A 25,477-nucleotide genomic window follows, 5' to 3' on the forward strand; every position below is an offset into this window, starting at 1 on the left:
TATAGTGCTTGTGTTGATTATATGGCCTCTTTAATTGAGGCCAGAATTTCTCAACCTCAACACTATTGATATTTGGAGATGAAAATTATTTTGTTGTGTTTGGGGGATCTCCTGCATATCATATGATGTTCAGCAGCATCCTTGGCCTCTACCCACTAGATGCCAGTAGCATACTTCAGTTGTGACAATCATAAGTGTCCCCAGACACTGCCAAATATCCCCTGGGAGGCAAAATCATGCCTGGTTGAGAACCACTACTTTGAGACTAAAATATCCTAAAGGTATCAGGGAATTACCTGTGCTTAAATTCTTGACCACTGCTGGGCTTTGGTCTTACTCTCATTTGTGTCAACAACTGTAGAAGGTCTGAAATTTTTATCCTACATGCAGGCCAGCAAGTCAGCCTGCCATAGTTTCATGGATGCTGGTGGAAGACACATGACTCCTGGGTCAGAGAAAAAGGACTTACTACTCATGTCAATAGTAACATCCAGTGTATTTGCATTTTCTTGCATCTATTCTCCTTGTCCTCAGGTCCCACAGGAGCTATGTGATCAGGGCCAGGAGATACTAGATATGTAATGGTTGCATTACATGAGATGAAGTCTGACATAAGGAATCCAAATCCAAATATAAAGGATCAACATTTATTGACCCATAACTGTGTGCTTTTACTAAAATAATGCTAATGGACAATAAGCATGCCTTTCCTTTTCTCTTGAGAGAGACACCATCTCTGTCTTCCAAGGCTTTTGCTATATAAACAAGAATATAGGACATATTTTCTGGAGGAAACACTGTCAGTGTCTTTGCTTGAAAGGCATACAGAGATGTGGGAGACCCATGGAGAATTGCCTTTCAAAAATAGACCACAAATTTTGGCTGTTTTCCTTTCCTTTCCACCATCCTCTCTGTCATGGGGGTTCCTCCTTACTCATGAGACTTCACACAGCAGACCCTGTTCTTCCTTACTTTCTCCAAAACACACAGGTACTAAAAAGTGGCAAGTATGTGAGCCACTGGGAAAGGAAACTGAGAAGGAAATGAGAAATGGTCAGGAGATCGAAACAGAACAAGACAGGGGAATCTTTTAGTTATTCCAGAGTTAAAAAATGATCTTGGCCAGGCACGGTGGCCAAGGCAGGAGGATCATGAGGTCAGGAGATTGAGACCATCCTGGCTAACACAGTGAAACCCCATCTCTACTAAAAATACAAAAATTTAGCCAGGCATGGTAGATAAAAGACATATATCAAGATGTCCTTTTCAACTCAAGCAGATGAGAGGTCACAATAATAACCAACATTAGGAAAGTTACAAAGGCTTAAGCAGTCCAAAAAGTTCTTATAATACTTATTTACTGTTTTAATATTTATGGATTTAGAACATTTATTGATTCATAACTGTGTACTGTTGTTGATATAATATTAATCACGCTGTTTCAAAACCTTCCACAGGCTTTCAGTATCACTGGGAATAAAATCTGAAACACAATGGCCTGAAAGGTCCCACATGATCTGCCCTCCCCTGGCCCTACCCACCTCCATCTGACCTCATCTCACCTTCATGTCTTCATTTCTACTTCATCTTCCCTCACTTTGGCTGTTGCTCTAGTTAAATAAAGGTGTAAGCAATACCAAATATCAGAGGAAAATGAATTCATATATCGAAATTATTATGTTTTCATTTATAAGTTTCAGTGAAAGACCTTAGGAAACAAGAAGGAAATTCACATTAATTAGGCACTTTCTGTGTGCGAGGGACTATGCTGGGTTCTTGTGCATCTTTTCATGCTGGTTTTTGTGTGGGCAGTGATGATTTTTCTTCTGCTTGGTTAGTTAAGAGGTAGCTCTGAATTTCTAACTCATGATCTAATTTTACCTATCATGATCTTAGATCTTTTTCATGTCATGTTTACATGGTCATTCTTCCTTCATCTTACCTATGTGTAGTTTGACTGCTCTTCCACAGATGATTTAATCTAATCAGAGCAGTGTCTCCAGAGTAGCTAAGTATTGATATGAAAAGAAGATTTTAAATGAAATTTTGACTTTACCTGCCGAGTACACAGTCACAATCAAAGTATAGCAATGTCATGGTGAGATTTTATTCTTTTCCATGTCTAGCATGAACTATGATATATCACATGCACTATTGACTTTTTCTTCTTTACTAACAGAAGCTCTGAAAAAAACAGGAGTGTGAATTATTTTTATCAACTTTATCTGAAATTTCATAAAGATCATTTTTTAACTCTGGAATAATTAAAAGATTCCCCTGTCTTATTCTGTTCTGATCCCCTGACCATTTTTCATTTCCTTCTCAGTTTCCTTTCCCAGGGCTCACATACTTGCCACTCGAAAGGGTAGAGTCCCAGGCCTTCCACTTCTATGGGATCTCCCCCAACAATGGCTTTTACTTCCATCACTTTAATCTAGGAATATACTGGAAGTTCTCAAACCTAGAACTTCAATGTGGACCTCTTGCCTGAGTCTCAGATCCATCTATCTCACTGCCTTTTGGAGCCAGGGCTGCCACAAATGGTCAGGCAGCTGTGACGGTGGAGTGGCTCCATGTAAATGGATGCCGACACTTGAATGTTTTCCAGGCCCTGTAAATTCAGCACATCTGAAGCTGAAGTCATCTGGCCTTCAGATTGCTTCTCCTTCATTCCCTGTCTCAATAAATGGCACCTGTATCCACTAATTCTAGGATTCCCCAAACCCTGGGCCACTGACTGATACTGGTCAGTGGCCCATTAGGAACCGAACTGCACAGCAGGAGGTGAGCGGCAGTGAGTGAGCATTACCACCTAAACTCCACATCCTGCCACATCAAGGGCAGCATTAGATTCTCATAGGAGTGAAAACCCTGTTGTGAACTGTGCACATGAGGGATCTAGGTTGCGCGCTCCTTATGAGAATCTAATGGCTGATGATCTGTCACTGTCTCCCATCACCCCCAGATGGGACTGTCTAGTTGAAGGAAAACAAGCTCAGAGCTCTCACTTATTCTACATTATGGCAAGTTGTATAATTATTTCATTATATATTACAATGTAATAATAATAGAAATAAAGTACACCATAAATGTAATGCACTTGAATCATCCTGAAACTATCCCCCGACCTGGTCCGTGGAAAAATTGTTTTCCATGAAACTGGTCCCTGGTGCCAAAAAGGATGGGGACCACTGCACTTGCTGATCCAGCTAGCAGCTGAGGAGTGTATTCGTTTCCTAGAGCTGCCTCAACAAATGTGCTAGTTTTAAGCAACTGAAGGTGATTATTTCACAGTTCTGGAGGCCAGAAGTCTGAATCGAGGTGTGTCAGCAGGCCCACGTCTCTCTGAAGGCTCTAAGGGAGAATCCTTTGCCTCTTGCAGCTTCCGGTGGCTCCAGGCATCCCTTTGCTTGTGGTTGCATTGCTCCAATCTCTGCCTGCATCTTTACACGGCCTTCTCCACCTGGCCTCTCTACTCTGTGTGTCTTTTATAAGGCCATTTGTCATTGGATTTAGAGCTCACTTGGGTAATATAAAGTAATCTCATCCTAATATCCTTAACTTAATTATATCCCCAAAGACTTCCAAATAAGGTCACATTCTTAGGTTTCTGGCATTAGGATGTAGACCTACCTTTTAGGGGCCACCATTTAACCCACTATAGGGAGTCAACCCGTACTCTTCCCTTCCTTCTCCACCCACATTAAGGTTCCCACAGTTCTTACTGAGTCTATGTCTTTTGGTGCCCATCTACTTCTTTCTGTCTCTGCCATCCTGCTTCAAGGCAACATCAGCACCTGCCTGTCTGAAGTGAAAACTTCCCTAGTGGGTCTTCCTGTGTTCAGTCCTGTTCCCCTCTCTTCCTTACAGGGCCATTTAAAATGCAAATCTGATCATCTCACTGTTCTGTTTCAGTCACTTTGTGGCTCCCCATGAAGTCTAACATCTTTAGCATGGCTTGCAAATTCCTCCGGTCCTGCCCTCTTTCCTCTATTACCTCAGTTGACTCTCTCCTGTTTTCTTCAGTAGCCCTTGCAAGATTTATTTCATTTCCTCAAATTCACCATGCTTACTCTTCTTTCCAGGCTTTGGCCCATGCTGTTCCCTCTGCCTGAAGTGCTCCCCACTTCTCACCCCTCGTTCCTATCTCCCTTCACCTGGCTAACTCCTATAGATCTTCAGCTTCAACATCATTTCCTCACAGAGGCCTCTCAGGACCTGTTAACTAGCTCTGGCAGCCCTGCCGTGTACTTTCATAATGCCCTGAAGTGTACCTGTCATAGCTCTGATGACCAACATTGAAATTTCTTCTTTAATACTTGTCTCCCTCTACTGGACTATAGACTTGATGAGGGCAGGTGCTGTCTTCCATCATTAGCATCCAGAGACTGCCTGAACTCCCCATGAATGGATGGCAAGTGAGGGAATGAATAGAGAGTCTTCATGAATCGTTTATTTTCCAATGATTTATTATAGGAATAATTCTGAATATCTCTAAGAATAAAACAGGAAATTTGTGAGGTTAGTATGACTTTTTTTCAGGGTGCACATTTTCGACTGCTGAGTCTTGTGACTGGGTAAACAAGCCAGGGGAGGAGTGCCTTGTGCCTGAGAGCTGGCTCAAGTATGGAGGCCCTGTCTTGGAGCAGACTCTTCCTCTCATGATATGGTCCCTCTGTGATTTGGTACAACTCAAGGATCTGCTAGGAAGGTATGTCAGTTAAATTTAGTCTGTTGTTTTTTCTTTATGTATTTTATTTATTTATTTTTTTGAGACAGAGTCTCACTCTGTCACCCAGACTGGAGTGTAGTGGCACGATCTCGGCTCACTGCCTCCTGGGTTCAAGTGATTCTCCTGCCTCAGCCTCCCGAGTAGCTGGGATTACAGGCACCTGCCACCAGGCCCGGCTAATTTTTTGTATTTTTAGTAGAGACGGGGTTTCACCGTGTTGGTCAGGCTGGTCTTGAACTCCTGACTTCAGGTGATCCACCCCCCTCGGCCTCCCAAAGTGCTGGGATTACAGGCGTGAGCCACCGCACCCGGCTATGTATTTTTTAAAACTACAATTCTTGGCCATGTTTCTAGACCAACTTCCAAACAATACAGTCCTACTACACAGAGGAAACAAGTGAAGAACATGCTCACCCTCTCAGCACAGTCCCATTTCCTCCCAAGAGATGACCCCTTTAAAGCGTGTTTTAGATCTTCTCTGCATTTACAGCCTCAGGTAGTTATTTATAGCAGTGTGAAAAAGGAATAATATATCCCCATTTTATGTAACTTTCTCATGGCCACACATCTGCACATTTGTAAATGCAAACTTTGCCTGGACATCCAGGCATTTCCATACATCCTCTGAAACTGAGATGGAGGTTCCCAAAGCTCAATTCTTGACTTCTGTGCACCCACAGGCTCAACATCATGTGGAAGCTGTCAAGGTTTGGGGCATGCACCCTGTGAAGCAATGACCTGAGCTGTACCTTGGCTCCTTTTAGTCCCAGCTGGAGCTGGAGCAGCTGGTATGCAGGGCACCATGTCCCAAGGCTGCACAGAGCAGTGGGGCACTGGGCCTGGCCCATGAAACCATTTTTCCCTCCTAGGCTCCTGGGTCTGTAATGGGAGGGGCTGCCATGAACATCTCTGAAATGCACTGGAGACATTTTCCCCATTATCTTGGCTGTTAACATTTGGCTCCAAATTCCCAGTACCAATTTTCTGTATTAGTCTGTTTTCACACTGTTACTAGGTAATTTAAAAAAGAAAGAGCTTTAATTAACACACAGTTCTGCATGGCTGGGGAGGCCTCAGGAAACTTATAATCATGGCAGAAAGTGAAGAAGAAACAAGGCACATCTTTCATGGTGGCAGGGAAGACAGAGAGAGGGGGAAATGCCACACTTTTAAACCATCAGATTTTGTGAGAACTCACTCACTATCATGAGAACAGCATGGGGGAACCACCACCCATGATCCAGTCACTTCCTACCAGGTCCCTCCCTCTACACATAGGGATTATAATTTGAGATGAGATTTGGGTGGGGACATGGAGCCAAACCACATCAAGGGATGAGTCATTCAATCCAAAATATTTATTTTGCATCTATTATGTGCAAGGCACTGTTCTAGGCACCAAGGTTATGGCAAGTGAACAGAAAAGAAAAAGATACTTTGCCCTCATGGAGCTTACATTTTAGAAGTGGGAAAAAGATAAAATAAACTTTAAAAGTGAATTATATAGTATATCTGAAGGTAAAAGTTCAGTAAAACAGGGAAGGAAAAGGGTGTACAGGGGATGAGGCACTTGCAGTTTTAAAAAGTGGAATCAGTGAAGCCCTCACTGAGAAAATGATATTTGATAATACTAATATCCAAATCATAGGATTGTGATTTATGATTAAATGAGAATTAAATGAGTTAATAGAATAGTATCTGACACATCGTAAGTACAATACAGGATAAATATTAGCTATTATTTTTTTCTTTTTTCTTTTTTGAGACACAGTCTTGCTGTTTCACCCAGGCTGGAGTGCAGTGGCATGATCTCAGCTCACTGCAAGCTCCATCTCCTGGGTTCATGCCATTCTCCTGCCTCAGCCTCTCAAGTAGCTGGGACTACAGGTGCTCGCCACCACGCCTGTCTAATTTTTTTGTATTTTTAGTAGAGACGGGGTTTCACCATATTAGCCAGGATGGTCTTGATCTCTTGACCTCATGATCCACCCACCTTGGCCTCCCAAAGTGCTGGGATTACAGGCGTAATTACACTGCGCCCGGCCTATTCTTTTTGTTTTAAATAGTTCATCCACAGCAAGAATATATCAAAATTTATTTAATCATTCTCTTACTGGTAGACATTTAATTGGTCCCCAGTTTTGTTCAATTACAAATACTGCTTATATTGAACAGTCTTGTATTTATGTATTTCTTTGATCAAATACATAAATATTTTAGTAGATAACTTCCTGGACATGAAATTATGGGGGAGAAAAGCATGAAGATTTTCTATCAGACAGATACTGTCACATTGTCCTTAAAACTGCTGTACTCTTCTTCTGCTTTCCCCAAAACAGTGCATGAGTGCACTCTCACCAACAAAGGATAGTATCAATTTTTATCTATATGAGACTTAAAAATGAGATCTGTTTGTTGTTTAGATTTTATTTTTCTACTACAAATGAAGTTGAACATTTTTCATAATTTATTTTTTATTTGTATTTATTCTTCAGTGAAATGCCCTTTTTCTATTGGGTTAACTTTATTGGTTTGTAGATTCTCTTTACTATTATTTGTTAAATCATACATATAAATATGATAGGCTAAAAGTATGAGTTTATATTTATGTATTTGTGTACACACACACACACACACACACACACACATCCACTCCCATGTGGCTGTTGAACACTGGAAATGTGACTAGCACCTCTGAGAAACTAAATTGTTAATTTTAATTAATCTTAATTTAAATATCCAGTATGGCTAGTGGCTACCATATTGGACAGCACATCTCTGTAGTAACTTTAGATGTCTGGCAGGTAAGACAGTTTTCAAAATTTTCTTTTCTTGTATATTTTCCCCTCCAAGGAAATCTTACAATGAGCTTGTAAAGTTCACTAAAGTAATTTCTGATCAGATTCTGATCAGTATTTCTTCCTGGGTGTTATATTTACAATATTGTGAATAACTATTAATGGATTTTGGCATATAGAAAATTTGTGATGTTTGTGTGTTGATTATATATTCAACCATTCTGCTGATTCTGATTAGAATCTTGTTGATTCTAATAGTTTGTTCAGTTTATTTTCTTGAGTTTTAAAGCTAGGTAATCATGATCCAGTTGTATTTATTTCTATTTTTACTGTACTATGGTTAAAAAATATGGCCTGTATGATTTAAACATTGATGAATTTATTGGGATGTTTTATTGTGGCCTAATACAATATTCCCTAAATATTTATAAAGAATTTAAAAATATTTATTGGCTATACATATATGCACATATTAAGCTTTTTGATTTAATTGCTCAATCTTTAATATTCCTACATTTTTCCAATTTGACCTGTATATTTCTGAAAGAGATGGTTAAATCCTACCATTATTATTTATAATTTGTAAAATTTTTTTTGTATTCCCAACAGTTTTGCTTCATATCATTTAATGTTTTGTCTGATTTATAAAAAGTTCTCAACTGTTCTATCTTCTTCATTAATTATATGTGCCTTTTATCACTGTTAAAGTGTATAGCTCAATTAATTTACACAGACTGAATATATTCCTTAAGCTCCATCCCAGCCCCTTGCAGTCACTAACCCCACTTAAGGATAACACTATCCTGACTTCCAATAGCACAGGCTAGTTTTTTTTTTTTTTTTTTTTGAGACGGAGTCTCGCTCTGTCACCCAGGCTGGAGTGCTGTGGCCGGATCTCAGCTCACTGCAAGCTCCGCCTCCCGGGTTTACGCCATTCTCCTGCCTCAGCCTCCCGGGTAGCTGGGACTACAGGCGCCGCCACCTCGCCCGGCTAGTTTTTTGTAGTTTTTAGTAGAGACGGGGTTTCGCCGTGTTAGCCAGCGTGGTCTCGATCTCCTGACCTCGTGATCCGCCCGTCTCGGCCTCCCAAAGTGCTGGGATTACAGGCTTGAGCCACCGCGCCCGGCCAGCACAGGCTAGTTTTTTAAATCTACTTTTGATCTTTTTACTTCTGGTTTATCCTTTTTTGTGTCTAGCTTCTTTTGTTCAACATTAGGATTATGAGATTCATTCATATTGTGTGCCGTGTTATCATACCTTCTGTTGGACTCCCTTAGCAGGAGCTGAAACTGCAAGCCAGATAGAGAAAACATGCTGGCACATGAGGGGCATGTACATCCCGGGGTACGGAAGGAAGGTTCTCATTGCATGGGCTGCGTTCTTTTCTTCTGTCCTGCATTACCTCTGTTATCTCCTGTTCCAGGTGTTCTCTTTATGCACCTTGATCCTTATCTATTATGCTGTTGGTTTCCCTCAAATGTCTGGTAGCCCTTGGTTGCCTTTTCAAATGTATGATGAAGAACCAGGTTGACTATCTTGAGGAGCTGGCATGGATTTTCTCTGCAGTCTGTGGGCCTTTTGGAATGTGCAACATATGCCAACACAAGAGCTTCCCTTTAGGGTGGATGAGCAAGAAGGAGGCTGAAAAACCCCACAATTGCCAGAGAACAAAGGTTTACTCTGGGACGAAGCATGATGTCATACTTCAGGCCTCAGTGGTACTGCCTTCTATTTTTTCTTTCTTCCTTGTCTGCTATCGAAGTGCAGAATTGCCTCGATATCAGCTCTTCTCTTTCGGACCCATCCCCTAGAATAAAAGCTTCCCCCAAGAGATTTGCCACTTTGGAGAAAATCTGGCTAGGGACAAACACTGCCACCTCTGTATGTATTGGAAGGGAGGGGCACCATTTGTTGTTACGTGGGTAGTTATTGAATTATTTCCAAGCTTGGAGTTTCTCTGGCATTCTTATAGGCAGAATGGTCCTCCCTGGAGTCTGCTTTAGGTTGTAGTTTCTTCTACAGAAACTCCTATAGGTTTTACCATCATTCTGATCCCATCTGCTTTCTCTCTTTCAGAAATTTCTCAACATTTCTGGCTTGTAGATGCCACCCTTTCTTGCTTTCCAGCCCCATTATGGAGTTATTCTTTTAAAAAATATTGTTAGCTTATTTTTATATAAATACAAAGGAAAAAAAAAAATGAATAGTCTGTTATGTCACTACCCAGTAATCCCTGCTTATATTTTTCCTTTTTAATATGATTTTTTATTATAATGAGAGAACTCATAAATAAAAAAATTATATAATACATTTATATGGAAAGAAGAAAAGATTACCATAGTTCTGTTGTTTCAAAACAGCCATATTTAGTGGTTCTGTTTTTTCCTCTGTGCTTTTTTTGTTGTTGTTTACTTGTTGTACTCTCTAAAAGAATTTTATATTATGCTTTTTGCACTTGACACTGTATCTAAGCACTTTCCAGTACTGTGGCTAGCCTTCATAATGTAGGAACGTCATTGTAACAGTTGCAGGACATTTTATTGTATTTCATTACCTCCTTATCCACTGCCCTGCAGTTGGACAGGGAAACAGATCTCTAACTTCTCAGGCCTGAGTACAGATTCATACTGAAATGAAGGCTTAAGGGATTTTGTTTCTTTATAATAAGTATAAATTTTGGAATAGTTAATATGTGTACATGAATCAAAATTCTAAAAGAACAACAAGGTATATATTGAAAACTTCCTCTTATCCCTGTCCCCAGCCACCTGGTTCACCTCTTCAGATTCATCCATTACTAGTTTCTTGAATAGTCTTTCAAAGATAGTCTATACATAGTTAGGCATATTGGAATATGAACATATGTATGTATGTGTGTATGTATATATATACAGAAATGACGAAAAGTAGCTTACTGTACCCTTGTCTATACCTTGCTTTTTCCACTTAACAATACCTTACAGAATTTTCCACATCAGGACATTTGGCTGCATAGGGATGATGATGATGATGATGATGATGATGATGATGATGATGATGATAGGGAGGAAAAGGAGAAAAACAGTTTCTACTGAGTGCTAATTCTGCTGGAAAGTGAAATTACTAGATCAAAGAGTAGGTGCATTTTAAATTTTAATAGTTGTTTCCAAATTCAGCCACAGGGTTGTACTACTTTTATATGCTATTCTCATTAATAATGAAGTCTCAAAACCCCAGAGGTAGTTACTATTATTACCCATATTTTACAGATAAGGAAACAGAGAGATTAAGGGACCTACCCATGGACACAGAGCTAATAAGTGGTGGTGGCTGAATGCAAATACAGACAGTCTGGTTGCAGGGCCCAGACGTGGCCCCTTCACTACACCTCTCCCTTATGCTGCCTTGTGCAAACATCACCACCCTCTATCTCCGGAACATTTCCATCTTAACCAAATGAAACCTTGTACCCATTAAACACAAACTCCCCACTCTCTACTCCCTCCAGTCCCTGGCAACCACCATTCTCCTTTCTGTCTCTCTCTATTAATTTGGCTACTCTAGGTATAAGTGGAATTATATAATTTGTTCTTTTGTGATTGTTTGTTTCACTGAGCAAAACGTCTCCAGAGTTCATCCATGTGGTTGTATGCATCAGAATTTCCTTCCTTTTTATGGCTGAATAGTATCCTATTGTGTGTATATGCACATTTTGTTTACAGAGTCATCCGTTGATATGCAGTTGGGTTGCTTCTACCTTTTGGCTGTTGTGAATAATGCTACTATGAATGGAGGTGTACAAACGTCAGTCCAAGTCCCTGTTTTCACTGCTTTTGGGTGCAGACCCAGAAGTGGAATTGCTGGATTACATGTTAGTTCTATGTTTAATTGTTTTAGGAATCATCGTACCATTTTCCACAGCAACTGCATCATTTTACATTCCTGCCAGCAATGCAAAAGGGTTCCAGTTTCTTCACATCCTCACCAACAGCGGTTATTTTCTGTTTTGTTGTTTGTTTGTTTGCTTTATTTTGGATAATAGCCATCCTCTTGGGTGGGAAGTGGCAACTTTTTGATTTTTAGTGTATAAAGTGTGTCCATATTTTCCTTTATTTTCCCTGCCTTCCTTGAAAATATCTTTGCCTCTCTAAGGTTATAAAAGCAGTTTCAAAATTTTACATGTATTTATTATTTCATTTGGTACATTTAGGGCTTTGATTTATCCGGAATTCATTTTCTATTTTATCTGATATTGGGGACACTAATTGTCTTCCTCTGGACTGAAAACCAGTGATGCCTGCATTGTTCCTGGAAGCTCATGCATTTTCCTTTCAACCATCCTGTCATTTCTGTGGCTCCTCCCCACCTCCCCCATACATACCTGGGGCCCATACTGAACCACTATTGTTTTCAACACTTCATATCTTAGCTTGCATGTCAATACTATCAAATTAGGCTTTCAGTTTTAGCAAAAGAAGTCAGTGTGACTAAACAACTCATAATGTAAAATGTATGTCTTTTCTTATTAAGGAAAAACATTCAAGAGGACCAGAAAAGTTTTATAGTAGAGAATTGTAATTACATTTATATTTATGCTTCTGAATTTGACCTCTCATTCCCTATCTGTGGCTATTCAGTTCGGATTTTTATTTAGCATTACTTTGAAGTTGGGGAGTGGTGAGTGTCTACAGGGATTAAATAGCAACAAATCTAAGATTTGTTGGTTGTAACTGGGTCATGCTGACCTTTCTGTAGAAATCTTAGATTTATACAAATCAGAACATAATAGCATGTAAAAATAATGACTTTTTTTTCAGTTTCAGGAATTAATGGTTATTTTCTAAAATAATGAGATGTTATGTTATTTTTGCAATCATATGGGAATATGAATGTTGGAAGTATTATTTTCCAGAAATGGATAACTAAATAATGAATACTTTCCATAATCTACTTTTGTTTTTATATTGAAATCGGGCTTAAATGAGAAATTTCTAACTTAAAGTCTTGCCTAAAATTATTTAGCATTGGAAATAACCTGCCCCATGAGTCCTGAAGCTCAAGCAGTTTGGGGACCTTGCCCACAATCACATGATAGAGCTAGAATTTGAACCCAATTTCATGTGACGCTAAAGTGTGTGTTCTTTCCATAAGCAAACAGGTGTGGAGAAGTCAGCATGTGTGGCCTCACTGAGGCTTGAAGGCTGAGGTCCAGGGAAAGCCTGGCAGGACATGAGGCTAGAGAGTTAAGTTGGGATGGGATTTGTAAAGGCCGTGTCTTGTCTAGGAGCTAAAGAACCACTGAATGTTTTTAAGCAGGAAAGTAACACCAGATCATTTTTGAGAGAGGAATCTGGCAGTGATATAAACAGTAGATTAGACGGGGAGGAAACCAAGAACAGAAAACACAATTTAGTGATCACCTCAGTGGTTCTATTGATGGGTAATGATGGTCTGAACTGGAATAGGGACTGCAGATAGGAGACTTGGTTCAAGAGTTACTCAGAGACATTATAATAAGATTTGGCTCTCCGTTTCCCAGTGGAGATCCCAAAGGACAGTTAGAAATATAAGCCTACGACCAAGAACAGTTCTAAGGTAGAGATTTGAATTTAGAAGTCATCAGCATGAAGTGGTGGTTAGAGCCCAGAAGGTTATATATTATCAGGAACTGAGAAGACCAAAAGGATGTGTATGAGAAGGACATTCTGGGGGAAAGTGAACAAATATGGGATTTGAAGAGGGACCCCCTCTGGAGAAGGCTCTAGTGCCTGGCTGTTCTTAGGAGGTGCCTTTTCCCTTTGTATTCCAGTTATGGGAGGGGAGCAAGATTTGCCCTTTTAGAAGAACTTCTTTAGCTTCCTGTTCTGTCCCCACCTTAAGCACAGACAATTCTTTTTTTTCTTTCTTGAAACAGGGCCTCACTCTGGTCACCCAGGCTGTGTCACTGCAGCCTCGACATCCGAGGCTCAAGTGGTCTTCCCACCTCACCCTCCCAAGTAGCCAAGACTACAGGTGTGTGCCACCATGCCCAGCTAATTTTTATTTTTCCTAGAGACAGAGTCTCACTATGTTGCCCAGGCTGGCCTCGAACCTATGGGCTTAAGCTATCCTCTTGCCTCAGCCAGCCAAAGTGCTGGAATTATAGGCATGAACCACTGTGCTCGGCCTAATTTTCTTGCAGAGACAAAAGCTAGACCTGATCTCTCCCAGGGCTCTTGGTTCAGAGCCCCAGACCCACATTTGTGCACCAGAGTAGAGGAGGCCATCGCTCAAGAAATGTTGAGAAAGTTGAGTTTATAGAATGTGGTCATTATTTGGATGTCATGGTTTCTCCCAGTTCTCTGAGGAATTAGATAAGCAAGGAAGAGGAGATCACAGGGACCATGGAAGGCTTAATTTCAGAGAGTTGTGGTCACTGAAATTACACACTACAGTGGATAGGGGCATAAAATCCTGGTGAGAAATTGGAGGCAGTGAGTGTATAGGCTCTTTCAAAGAAATTTAAATAGAATAATTTGGGTCAGTCTGTACCCCAGATCAACTTAGAGCTCATTATATGTGTCTTTTTATAATTCTTGCACTAATTATTTAGAAAGGTGAAGGATTTTGAGATGGCAGTCACATACACTGTCCATTCCACCCCAATTTTCCATATTAACGTGATTATTGCAAATAGACGGAAAAGGTTGGCTCTGGAGCAGGCAGGCCTGGGTTGAATTCCAGATCTGTCACTAAATAACTGTGACCACAGGGAAAATCACTCAAATTCTGATCCCTAGTTTCCTCAATTGTAAACTGAGATAATACCTTCAGTGGCAGGTAATACTAATTGGATTCCATTCCAACTCCCTAATAGCATGCCTGCCTATACAACAGAGGCTAGAAAGCCAAAGAGAAAATTTCCAGACTCCCTCGCAGCTGGGTTTTACATCTGACCTGGTTCTGCCAAGTAGGCACCCCTGAAGGAGACTTGGGAGGTGAAAGTGGCAGTGAAAAGCTTTGAGACAACATTAGCTCTTCTTGTAGCACAGTAGCGGAGGTGACGGGTATTTTGGAAGTGGTGGAGGTGACGTTTCAGTATTTAGTCCTGAGTACCTGTGGCAGGAGGCAGTAACTATGGAGTTCCCCTAAGAGAATCCCACGTTCTGGTTGAACGTTTCTCCAGAATGACTGCATCGTTCCTGATAATGTAGAATGCAAACTTAATTCCATGCTCCCCAGAAATTCTGTAGCTGCCAGGTACCCTGCAATCAATCTTGTTCTGTTTAAACTACTGTTTAGGATGGATTCCATTGTCTGCAACTCACAGACTAACCTCATAGGGTTTGGGGGAAGGCTCGGCATATTGGAATATGAATATATGTAACTTGCATATACTGTGCACATGGTGAGCCACATTATTATTTTTATTAGTGCATCACCTGTTGTAATAAAATCAAGCATCCTGCAATTTCTTAAGAATTTGCTTTGGGAGACCGAGGTGGGCAGATCAAGACATCGAGACCATCCTGGCCAACATGGTGAAACCCCGTCTCTACTAAAAATACAAAAATTAGCTGGGCGCGACGGTGCGTGCCTATAGTCCCAGCTACTTGGAGGCTGAGGCAAGAGAATCGCTTGAACCCAGGAGGTGGAGATTGCAGTGAGCGGAGATTGCGCCACTGCACTCCAGTCTGGGAGACAGAGCCAGACTCCATCTCAAACAAACAAACAAACAAACAAACAAAACAAAGAAAAATAATTTTCTGATCATTGTTTTTTGTAGCACATCTTGGTTCCAAGATTCTTGGGTATCCTAATTATTATAGACTGTAATACTTAGATATCCTAAGTATTGTAGAATAGAGGTCTTTTGTGCGCTATTGGGAATGACATAGTGAAATATTAACTATCAAACTATGAAATATGTACTCTTTAAAATGAGGAAATACAGGATAAATGAAAACACCCTTATTGTTTTTACTCAATAGACAATCTGGAATTGTCTTCAACTTCAGTTAACAGTGCTAATAACTTACCAGACACTGTTAGGAGCTGTGACTTTCAAGGATTTTAGATAATGGTTGAGAAGTCCGTTATCACGCTGCTGATAAAGACATACCTGAGACTGGGAAGAAAAAGAGGTTTAACTGGATTTACAGTTCCACATGGCTGGGGAGGCCTCAGAATCATGGCAGGAGACAAAAGGCACTTCTTTCATGGTGGTGGCAAGAGAAAATGAGGAAGAAGCAAAAGCGGAAACCCCTGATAAACCCATCAGATCTCGTGAGAGTTATCTGCTGTTATGTGAATAGCACGGGAAAAACCGGCCCCCATGATTCAGTTACTTCCACCTGGTTCCCTCCCGCAACACGTGAGGATTGTGGGAGATAAAATTCAGGTTGAGATTTGGATGGGGACACAGCCAAACCATATCAGAAGTGGATGGTCTTTTGTCGTTTCTTTCCTAGGTTCTATCAGCTGCTCAACTTATTAGCATCTTCTGATCTTTTTAGAAAAAGTCTAAATATTTATTTTGGAATCTACTTCTTAATATGGCATTTGGCCTAAAACACAGGATTTTTGCTAAACTGAAATTCTCATTTTTACATATGGCAACCTTATTGTTTATAATAAGATGTTACATCTATAAGTAAGAACGGAAGTAATTATGTTGTAATCTTTATTGGAAGATATATAGTAAGATGCTGTTACCACAGCTTTTAAGCCTCTGAATAATACTACAATTTGGTTTGTATTCAATTATTTTTATAAGTTATTGATAAAGGGGGACTTTTTTTCTTAAGGCAAAAAGAACTTCAAATTGCTACTTATTTCCTCACTGAGATTCTTCCTAGACTGGACATTAAACATTTAACTTATCTGTAGAGCAAGTTAAGGTTAAATGCCACTTGCCACAACTTTCATTATGGCTGCTTTGTTTTAACAATGTTAGTTTATGTTTTATTTTTACCTGAAACATCGATTTTCTTTTGGTTTAGAAGGTATTATTCATGTTTCTATTAATTTAACAAAGGCATAGATAAATATAAAATATTCTCATTTTGGATAAAAACAAAACAAAAAACAGGTCTACATGACCTCTTTTGTGGCAGAACATGTAGAGTAACTTTTTGGCATTGCCCAATTAAGCAAATAAAAACAAAACTTTTCTATCATGTGAATTTATTGTGCATAAATTAAAATGTCATTGGAAACCAAAACACAGTAGTAAACTGATTTGTTTCTCAGAGTTGGCCTAATTATTCCTCAAAAATAGGGAAGACTCCAATAAATACGAAATTAAAACTGCAGTAAGAATAATTCATAGGATAATGCATTATACAATGTTTTGTGTGTCCAAATGAAATTTAATAACTTTATTATTGTATTAAGGGGAAAATTATATTAAATAGTCTGTGGACCTTTACATAATTGCCCCTTTGGAAACTCAACAGATTGACAAATTACTGAAGTCAGTAATTTTATGGCTGTTCTTAATATTTTTTAAACAAAGAAATTGAAGAATGAAAATGCACAGGAAAGAGCTGATGTAACAGTTTTATGAATGTGTTTAGAATGTGGTTCTTCCTATGTACAATTATTTCTAATATGCTAGCTTCCTTTTATGTTTTTTATTTTTATTTTTTATTATACTTTAAATTCTGGGATATATGTGCAGAATGTGCAGGTTTGTTACATAGGTATACATGTGCCATGGTGGTTTGCTGCACCCGTCAACATGTTACCTACATTAGGTATTTCTCCTAATGCTATCCCTCCCCTAGCCCACCAGCCCCCGACAGGCCCTGGGTGTGATGTTCCCCTGTCCACATATTCTCATTGTTCAACTCCCATGTATGAGTGAGAACATGCGGTGTTTGGTTTTCTGTTCTTGTGTTAGTTTGCTGAGAATGATGGTTTCCAGCTTCATCCATGTCCCTGCAAAGGATATGAACTCATCCTTTTTTTAATGGCTGCACAGTATTCCATTGTGTATATGTGGCACATTTTCTTTAGCCAATCTATCATTGATGGGCATTTGGGTTGGTTTCAAATCTTTGCTATTGTGAACAGTGCTGCAATAAACATATGTGTGCATGTGTCTTTATAGTAATTTATAATCCTTTGGGTATATACCCAGTAATGGGATTGCTGGGTCAAATGGTATTTCTGGTTCGCGATTTTTGAGGAATCACTACACTGTCTTCCACAATGGTTGAACTAGTCTACACTCCTACCAGCAGTGTAAACGCATTCCTATTTCTCCACATCCTCTCCAGCATGTTGTTTCCTGACTTTTTAATGGTCGCCATTCTAACTGGCGTGAGATGGTATCTCACTGTGGTTTGGATTTGCATTTCTCTAATGACCAGTGATGATGAGCATTTTTTCATATGTTAGTTGGCTGCATAAATGTCTTCTTTTGAGAAGTGTCTATTCGCCCACTTTTTGGTGGAGTTCTTTCTTTCTTTCTTGTTAATTTAAGTTCTTTGTAAATTCTGGATGTTAGCCCTTTGTCAGATGGTTAGATTGCAAAATTTTTCTCCCATTCTGTAGGTTGCCTGTTCACTCTGATGACAGTTTCTTTTGCTGTGCAGAAGCTCTTTAGTTTAATTGGATCCCATTTGTCAATTTTGACTTTTGTTGCCATTGCTTTTGGTGTTTCAGTCATGAAGTCTTTGCCCATACCTATGTCGTGAATGGTATTGCACAGGTTTTCTTCTAGGGATTTTATGGTTTTAGGTCTTACGTTTAAGTCTTTAATCCATCTTGAGTGAATTTTTGCATAAGGTGTAAGGAAGGGCTCCAGTTTTAGTTTTCTGCATATGGCTAGCCAGTTTTCCCAGCACCATTTACTGAATAGGGAATCCGTTCCCCATTTCTTGTTTTTGTCAGGTTTGTCAAAGATCAGATAGTTGTAGATGTGTGGCGTTATTTCTGAGGGCTCTGTTCTGTTCCATTGGTCTATATATCTGTTTTGGTATCTTTATTTTTTATCATTTCAACTTTTGTTTTAGGTTCAGGGGGTGCAGGTTTATTATGTGTGATGCTGAGGTTTGGGGTATGAATGATTCCATTACCCAAGTGGTGAGCATGGAACCCAATAGAGAGTTTTTCATCCCTTGCTCCCCTCCCCCTCTACCCCTTCTCGTAGTCCCTGGTGTCTATTGTTGCCATCTTTATGTCTATAATTACCCAGTGCTTAGTTGCCACTTACAAGTGAGAACTTGAGTTATTTGGCTTCCTGTTCCTTTGTTAATTCACTTAGGATAATGGCCTCCAGCTGCATCCAGATGGCTGCAAAGGCTATGATTTAATTCCTTTTTATGGCTGCATAGTATTCCATAATGTATATTTACCACATTCTTTCGTCAATCCACCACTGATGGGCAGCTAGGTTGATCCCATGTCTTTGCTATTGTGAGTAGTGCTGAGATGAAAATATGAGTAGACATGTCTTTTTTGTCGAATTGTTTATTTTCTTTTGGATATATACCCAGTAATGGGATTGCTGGGTCAAATGGTCATTCTGTTTTAAGTTCTTTGAGAAGTCGCTAAACTGCTTTCCACAGTGACTGAATTAATTTACATTCCCACCAACAGTGTGTAAGCGTTCCCTCTTCTCTGCAGCCTTGCCAGCATCTGTTATTTCTTATCTTTTTAATAGCCATTCTGACTGGTGTGAGATGGTATCTCATTGTAGTTTTGATTCGCATTTTTCTGATTATTGATGTTGAACATTTTTTCATATGCTTGTTGACCAAGTGTATGTCTTCTTTTGAGAAGTGTCTGTTCATGTCCTTTGCCTACTTTTTAATGGGATTATTTGGTTTTTGCTTGTTGAGTTGTTTAAGTTCCTTATAGATTCTGGATACTAGACCTTTGTCAGATACATAATTTGCAAATATTTTCTTCCATTCTGTAAATTGTTTGTTTACTCTGTTGATAGTTTTGTTGTTGTTGTGCAGAAGCTCTTTAGTTTAATTAGGTATCATTTGTCAATTTTTGTTCTTGTGGTCATTGCTTTTGAGGACATAGTCATAAATTCTTTGCCAAGACCAATGTCCAGAATGGTTTATTTCAGGTTTTATTCTAGGATTTTCATAGTTTAAGGTTTTCCACTTAAGTCTTTAATCTATTTTGAGTTAAGTTTTGTATATGGTGATAGGTAGGGGTCCATTTTCATTCTTCTGCATATGGCTAGCAAGTTATCCCAGCACCATTTATTAAATAGGGAGTCCTTTCCCTGTTGCTTATTTTTGTCAACTTTGTTAAAGGTCAGATGGTTGTAGGTATGTGGCTTTATTTACGAGTTTCTCTATTCTTTTCCATTGGCATATATTTCTGCTTTTGTACTAGTACCATGCTGTTTTGGTTATTATAGCCTTATAGTATAAAGTCAGGTAGTGTGATGCCTCTGGTTTTGTTCTTTTTTGCTTAGGATTGCTTTACCTATTTGGACTTTTTGGTTCTATATGAATTTTAGAAAAGTTTTTTTTCTAGTTCTGTGAAGAATGATATTGGTCATTTGGTAGGAATAGCATTGAATCTATATTTTGCTTTAGGCAGTATGGCCATTTTAACAATATTGATTCTTCCAATTCATGAGCATGGAATGTTCTTTCATTTGTTTGTGCTGTCTCTGATTTCTTTCATCCTAGGGGTGTGTGTGTGTGCGCGCATGTGTGTCTGTCTGTTGTAAATGGGATTGCATTCTTGGTTTGGCTCTCAGCGTGACTATTACTGGTGTGTAGAAATGCTACTAATTTTTGTATGTTGATTTTGTATCTTGAAACTTTGCTGAAGTTGTTTATTAGGTCTGTTAGGGCTAGGAGCCTTTTGGCGGAGTCTTTAGGTTTTCCTAGTGTAGAATAATATTCAGTGAGGAGGGATCATTTGCCTTCTTTTTCCATTTGGGTGCCTTTTATTTCTTTCTCTTGCCTGATTGCTCTGGCTAGGACTTCCAATACTAAATTGAATAGGAGTGGTGAGAGTGGACATCCTTGTTTTGTTCTAGTTTTCAAGGGGAATGCTTCCAGCTTTTTCCCATTCAGTGATGTTGGCTGTGGGTTTGTCATAAGATGGCTCTTATTATTTTGAGATATGTTCCTTCAATGCCTAGTTTGTGGAGGGTCTTATGCGCTCTCTTTAAAATTAATTGTGGTTCTCTAATTGTTAAACTAGCATCAGATAAGCCTGTAAAATCCTCAGAGTGTGAAGTTATAATCAGGAACATTTTGATTTCAAATTATTCTGTAAAGCAGTATCAAAAGGTCCAGAGATAAGAAAATTATTATTATAAAAGGTCTACATTTCTTTTAAAATAGGATAAAAATTTTGTATTTAGGATTTGAGTTAACAACCACTAAGAGAACTTGCTGTACATGTTCTGTTTTGCTTTTATTTGTTGTTTTTAGTGTCAGTAATTGAGAAGGAAGGTTGAAAATGAATGTACACATAGTTAAAGGATGCCAATTCTTGGTAAATTGATAATTGCATTAATTCATTTATCCCTTTATGGCTATTGAAAAATTTGGTAGTCTAGTTTATTAATTTGACTTTTAAGATGTATACAGATATAGACCTATGACTTTAAACATAATCTTATGAAATATAGGGTAGTTAATAACATTTTAATTGATAATTAACATTACAGATCAAAATATCTTTCATTAGAATGTTTTGCTCATGGAGAGAGTCTGCATGGAATTTTTTCTCACTCGAGGCTCATAGTTTATCACAGGTAAATCTTGCTGATTTTTATAATTTATCTATGAAAGATGGACATGATTGCCTTCATTCTTAACAGTAAGGGAGCAGACTCAGAATATAATATTTGTTCATAACTAGTTTTTTAAATATACTTAAATTTGAGACTAGTTTTAGATTGATAGAAAAGGCATATAGAATTCCCGAATACCCTACATTCATTGTGCCTTGCTGTTAACATCTGACCATTACCATGGCACATTTGCCACAACTAAGAAGCTAACATTGATCCATTACTATTTAATACATCCCACATTCAGATTTCATTTATTTGTCTCTAATGTTCTTTTTCTGTCCCAGAATCTCGTCCAGGATGCCACATTACATTTAGTCTTCTTGTCTCTTTAGCTTCTTCATCCCTCACCCTGCCCTTTCATACTGTTCTCATTGGAAGCAAGTAACTAAGCAAAGCCCAAGATCAAGAGGTGGGAGTTAAGCTCCACTTCTTTGAAGAGGGAGGAGGAGTATCTACGTAAATGAGTTGGGATTCTTCTGTACAGGATATTTGTCTCTTCTCCATTTATATTAGTATAGACTCATGGATATTTATTTTATACTTTAGGTTATAATCCAATACTATGTCATTTATTTTGCTGATAAAATTGTTCCAGCTTTGGACATTAGTAGCTCTTTCAGATTGACCCTCATGTCCCTTTGACATACTCCATCATCATTATTATTATTTTAGTATCTCTTGACTTTCTGATACTATAAGATGCTGTAGGCTCCTCTTATACATTTCTTGCCCCAGTCCTAGGCCAACTATTTCTCCAAGGAGCCCTGGTTTATTTATTTATTTTTTGGGGGGGGAGTAGAAATCATATCTGGGTGTTTCTGGGTGTTAGGTATGCTTGTTTGCAAGAGGTTATTGCCTCTATTCCCTGTCAGTGGACAGAGCTGAGAAAACGTATGTACTTACACTAAGCCATGAATGCCTAATCCATGCATGCATATAGATATGCATATCTATAATTTCATCTTTGTCTATCTCTATATCAAGCACTAAGCATGAGTTTGTACTGATGTCATTGGCTCTAATCCAGTACCACATGGTTCATTCTAGTCTTTTCCTCTTGCTTGTTTGTTATCTCCCTGTTTAATAATAATAAACCTGACTTCCACCATCTGCTGTCAATTTACTTGTTGCTCATCTCCAGTAGACATGTAAAGTGGTTTCAGAATTGTTAATCTGTAACTTGTAAGAGACAGTTTTACTCACTAGAGTACAGTGTTTATGTATAGTTCTTTCTGTCTTTAGTTTTACAGTTTTTAGTCAAAATACCATTTTCCAAAGTTAGATCAGTTATTTTCCCCCAACCCTTCAGTGAGATTGTGCCATACATTTGTAGTACAGTCAGATTATTTTGTCACAGTCCACATTCCATCTTGTGCATCCCTTGCCCTTTTGGCTGATTTGTAAAATTTGTATGCGCTAAGGTTCACGCTGTGCTGTAAAGTTTTATGAGTTTTGACATATGCAGAGTGTCATGTATCCACCACCATAGTACCATACAGATTAACTCCACCACCCTGAAAGCCCTCTGCTCACAATCTTTTGAGAGTTCCCAGTTGATATCTTTCAGACTGATATCTCACGTTGATCTGTCGTGGGAAAAAAGCATAAGCTATGAGTCTTTCATTTCTGGTGATGGTTCTCAGTCCCGGCAGCACACGAGAACTATCTGGAAACCTTTAGAAAATACTGATGCCTGATTTTACCTCCAGATCCTGACTTAATTGATCCCACCTGGTTTAGTTGGTCTGGGGTGTAGGTTTGGGTACTAGAACTTTGAAAAGCTCCCCAGATGCTCATGGTGTGCAGCAAAAGTTTAGAACCACTCTGGACTCCTCTATTTCTTGTTTACTGCCTTTTGATAAAAACACAAATAATTAATTGCTGCATTTACATCACTTTGGGGGATATGATGAATCAGTATGTAAGTTTTGTAAATAAGTAATGTAGCAAGGATGAATTTCACACACTAAATAATCTTGTGCAAAAACACATCTATTTTTTATTGCTAATTGAACTCAAAATGAACCTCAACTTCTCTTGGTGACAGCAAATTTAATTTTGACAAGTCAAAGTTACTCAGTTACTTGTAGTTTAAAACTCGGTTCTTTGGGAGAAAATAGTTGAATTCAGCTTTCCTCCTCCCCTTCTCCGTTCATCTTTTCCCTGGTATGACCTAGGCTTGGGTGCAGGTGATCTCAGGTGGCACCAGCATCAGGGAAGGCACATCTAGCCAGATGCATTTGGGGATCCCCAGACAGAGAATTATGGCCCTGCTTCCTGTGGAGAATGTTGGGAGGGAGCAGATACTGCAGAGCAGAAAGGGTTTCAGAGCAGACCTCACAGAGAGCATGCCTAAGAGAGGCCACTTGCGTCTCCCTCAGCGGCCCAGGGTTGTGAAGAAAGTCTGCAAGGTTCTCACCTCAGCTGGAGAGGGGCAGAGAAGGTGGCTGCAGATTGAGAGCCGGTAGCCTACTGGAGTCCAAAACCTTGGGCCGGAGACCCCACAACAGACACTTGGGAGTGAATGTAAGCCAGTGGCTGAGCGGGGAAGGCCACTGGATCCCAGAGGATCAGCAGCACCTGAGAGTATGGGGATGATGGTTATGGCAGCCTAGAACACGGCCTCATGCCCTTAGGGAACATCATGTGGTGCTGTCCAGGTTGATCGAACAGAAAACAGCAGAAAAGCACTCTCGGGTGCTGCTGATCCTCTGGGATCCAGTGGCCTTCCCCACCCAGCCACTGGCTTATGTTCACTCCCAAAGTGTCTGTTATGGGGTCCCCTGGCTCTAGGTTTTGGACTCTTTGGTAGTCCCCCTGCTCTCGATCCATAGCTACCTTCTGTGCCCCTCTTCAACTGACGTGAGAACCTTGCAGACTTTCTTCACAACCCTGGGCCGCTGAGGGAGACTCAAGTGGCCTCTCTTAGGTGTGCTCTCTGCGAGGTCTGCCCTGAAACCATTTCTGCTCTGCTGTAGCTGCTCCCTTCCAGAATTATCTACAGGAAGCAAGGCCACAAGTCTTCTCTGTTTAGGGATTCCCAAACCCAACTGAGGCTTCCTTCGTATCTTCTGGGGATTTAACTTCCCAAATAGGCCAAGGAGCCAAGCCCCATCTTTACATCTAAACTATCATTTGCCCCTCCCAGCTACTCCCCTCAGTAGAAAGAGGACATGGAGGGAAAACTAAATCACCTTCCTCTCCTCTTCCTTGCCTCTTGAACTCCCTGTGTACTGCCCTCTAGCTTGGCTAATGACATGTAGTGCCAAGATTTTAGAATTAAAACAACAACAACGCCAACAACACTTTTCTCTGTCAAGAATATAACTGTCTTCAAATAATGGGCTTGGGTTTACAGACAATTGCTTCTCCTGAGTATTTTCTAAAAATCCATTTAGAAATTCAGTCTCCTGTGTTCTGAGCCATCTGCCTTCTGTTCAAAGTGGTGAAAGGCACTGAACAAAGTGGTGAAGAACTTGAGGTGAGAAAAATGTGGCAAAGAAAAATCTCTATAGATGTCTCAAAACAACACCCATCTACTATCATATTGTGGTGTGATATGGACCAAATAAATACCCCAAATAAATTTCAATTTGGAGTGGATTTGGAAGGCAGATTTCCATGCAAGTGGAAATAAAGGCCAGTAAGATGTATCTACATTTAAAGACCCATAGATCTTTCCACACATGCAATAGGAAAAGCTGGACATTTATTTGAGGCTTGGCTAAAGCTCCAGACCACAGGCAGTCAAGACCTCAGGGTGTAAAAATGGAATATTGATATTTATTCTGTATTTATTCCAGGAAGATTTCACTGCCAAGGTGACAGTTCGTGAGAGCTGTCCAAAGGAACTTTGGTCAAAGTCTGTTGAGATTTTTTTTGAAAAAACATGAGAGATTAAAGCAATTGAAGAATGAATCCGCTGGAAAAACAGATTACTAACTATTTGTTCAGATTCCAAAGATGAGTAACTTTACTTTGTCTTTTGTTTTGTCGTCAGCTGGAAAGGCAGCTCATCATGCAGAGTGAAATGAGAGAAAGACAAATGGCTATGCAGATCGCGTGGTCTCGGGAATTCCTCAAATATTTTGGAACTTTTTTTGGCTTTGCAGCCATCTCTTTAACAGCTGGGTATGTTTGCTATTTAATATTTTCTTCAATCATTTACTTCTTTTTGTCTTTTCCATTACCATTTTATTA

The 25,477-nt window shown here is 39.5% G+C and overlaps 1 protein-coding gene across 2 annotated transcripts in view; it reads left to right on the plus strand.

The window, feature by feature from the left end:
* The window catches only part of PLGRKT (plasminogen receptor with a C-terminal lysine), a 78,528-nt gene that overhangs the window by 49,335 nt on the left and 3,716 nt on the right, over window positions 1-25,477 (plus strand). For both annotated transcript variants that reach the window (XM_023213173.3, XM_023213174.1), the window contains exon 4: window positions 25,278-25,408. In XM_023213173.3, the coding sequence (XP_023068941.1) occupies window positions 25,278-25,408 (131 nt within the window). The remainder of the gene's footprint in view (window positions 1-25,277; window positions 25,409-25,477) is intronic.

The sequence above is a fragment of the Piliocolobus tephrosceles genome, chromosome 14, assembly GCF_002776525.5.
Source record: "Piliocolobus tephrosceles isolate RC106 chromosome 14, ASM277652v3, whole genome shotgun sequence".
Taxonomy (NCBI): Eukaryota; Metazoa; Chordata; class Mammalia; order Primates; family Cercopithecidae; genus Piliocolobus; species Piliocolobus tephrosceles.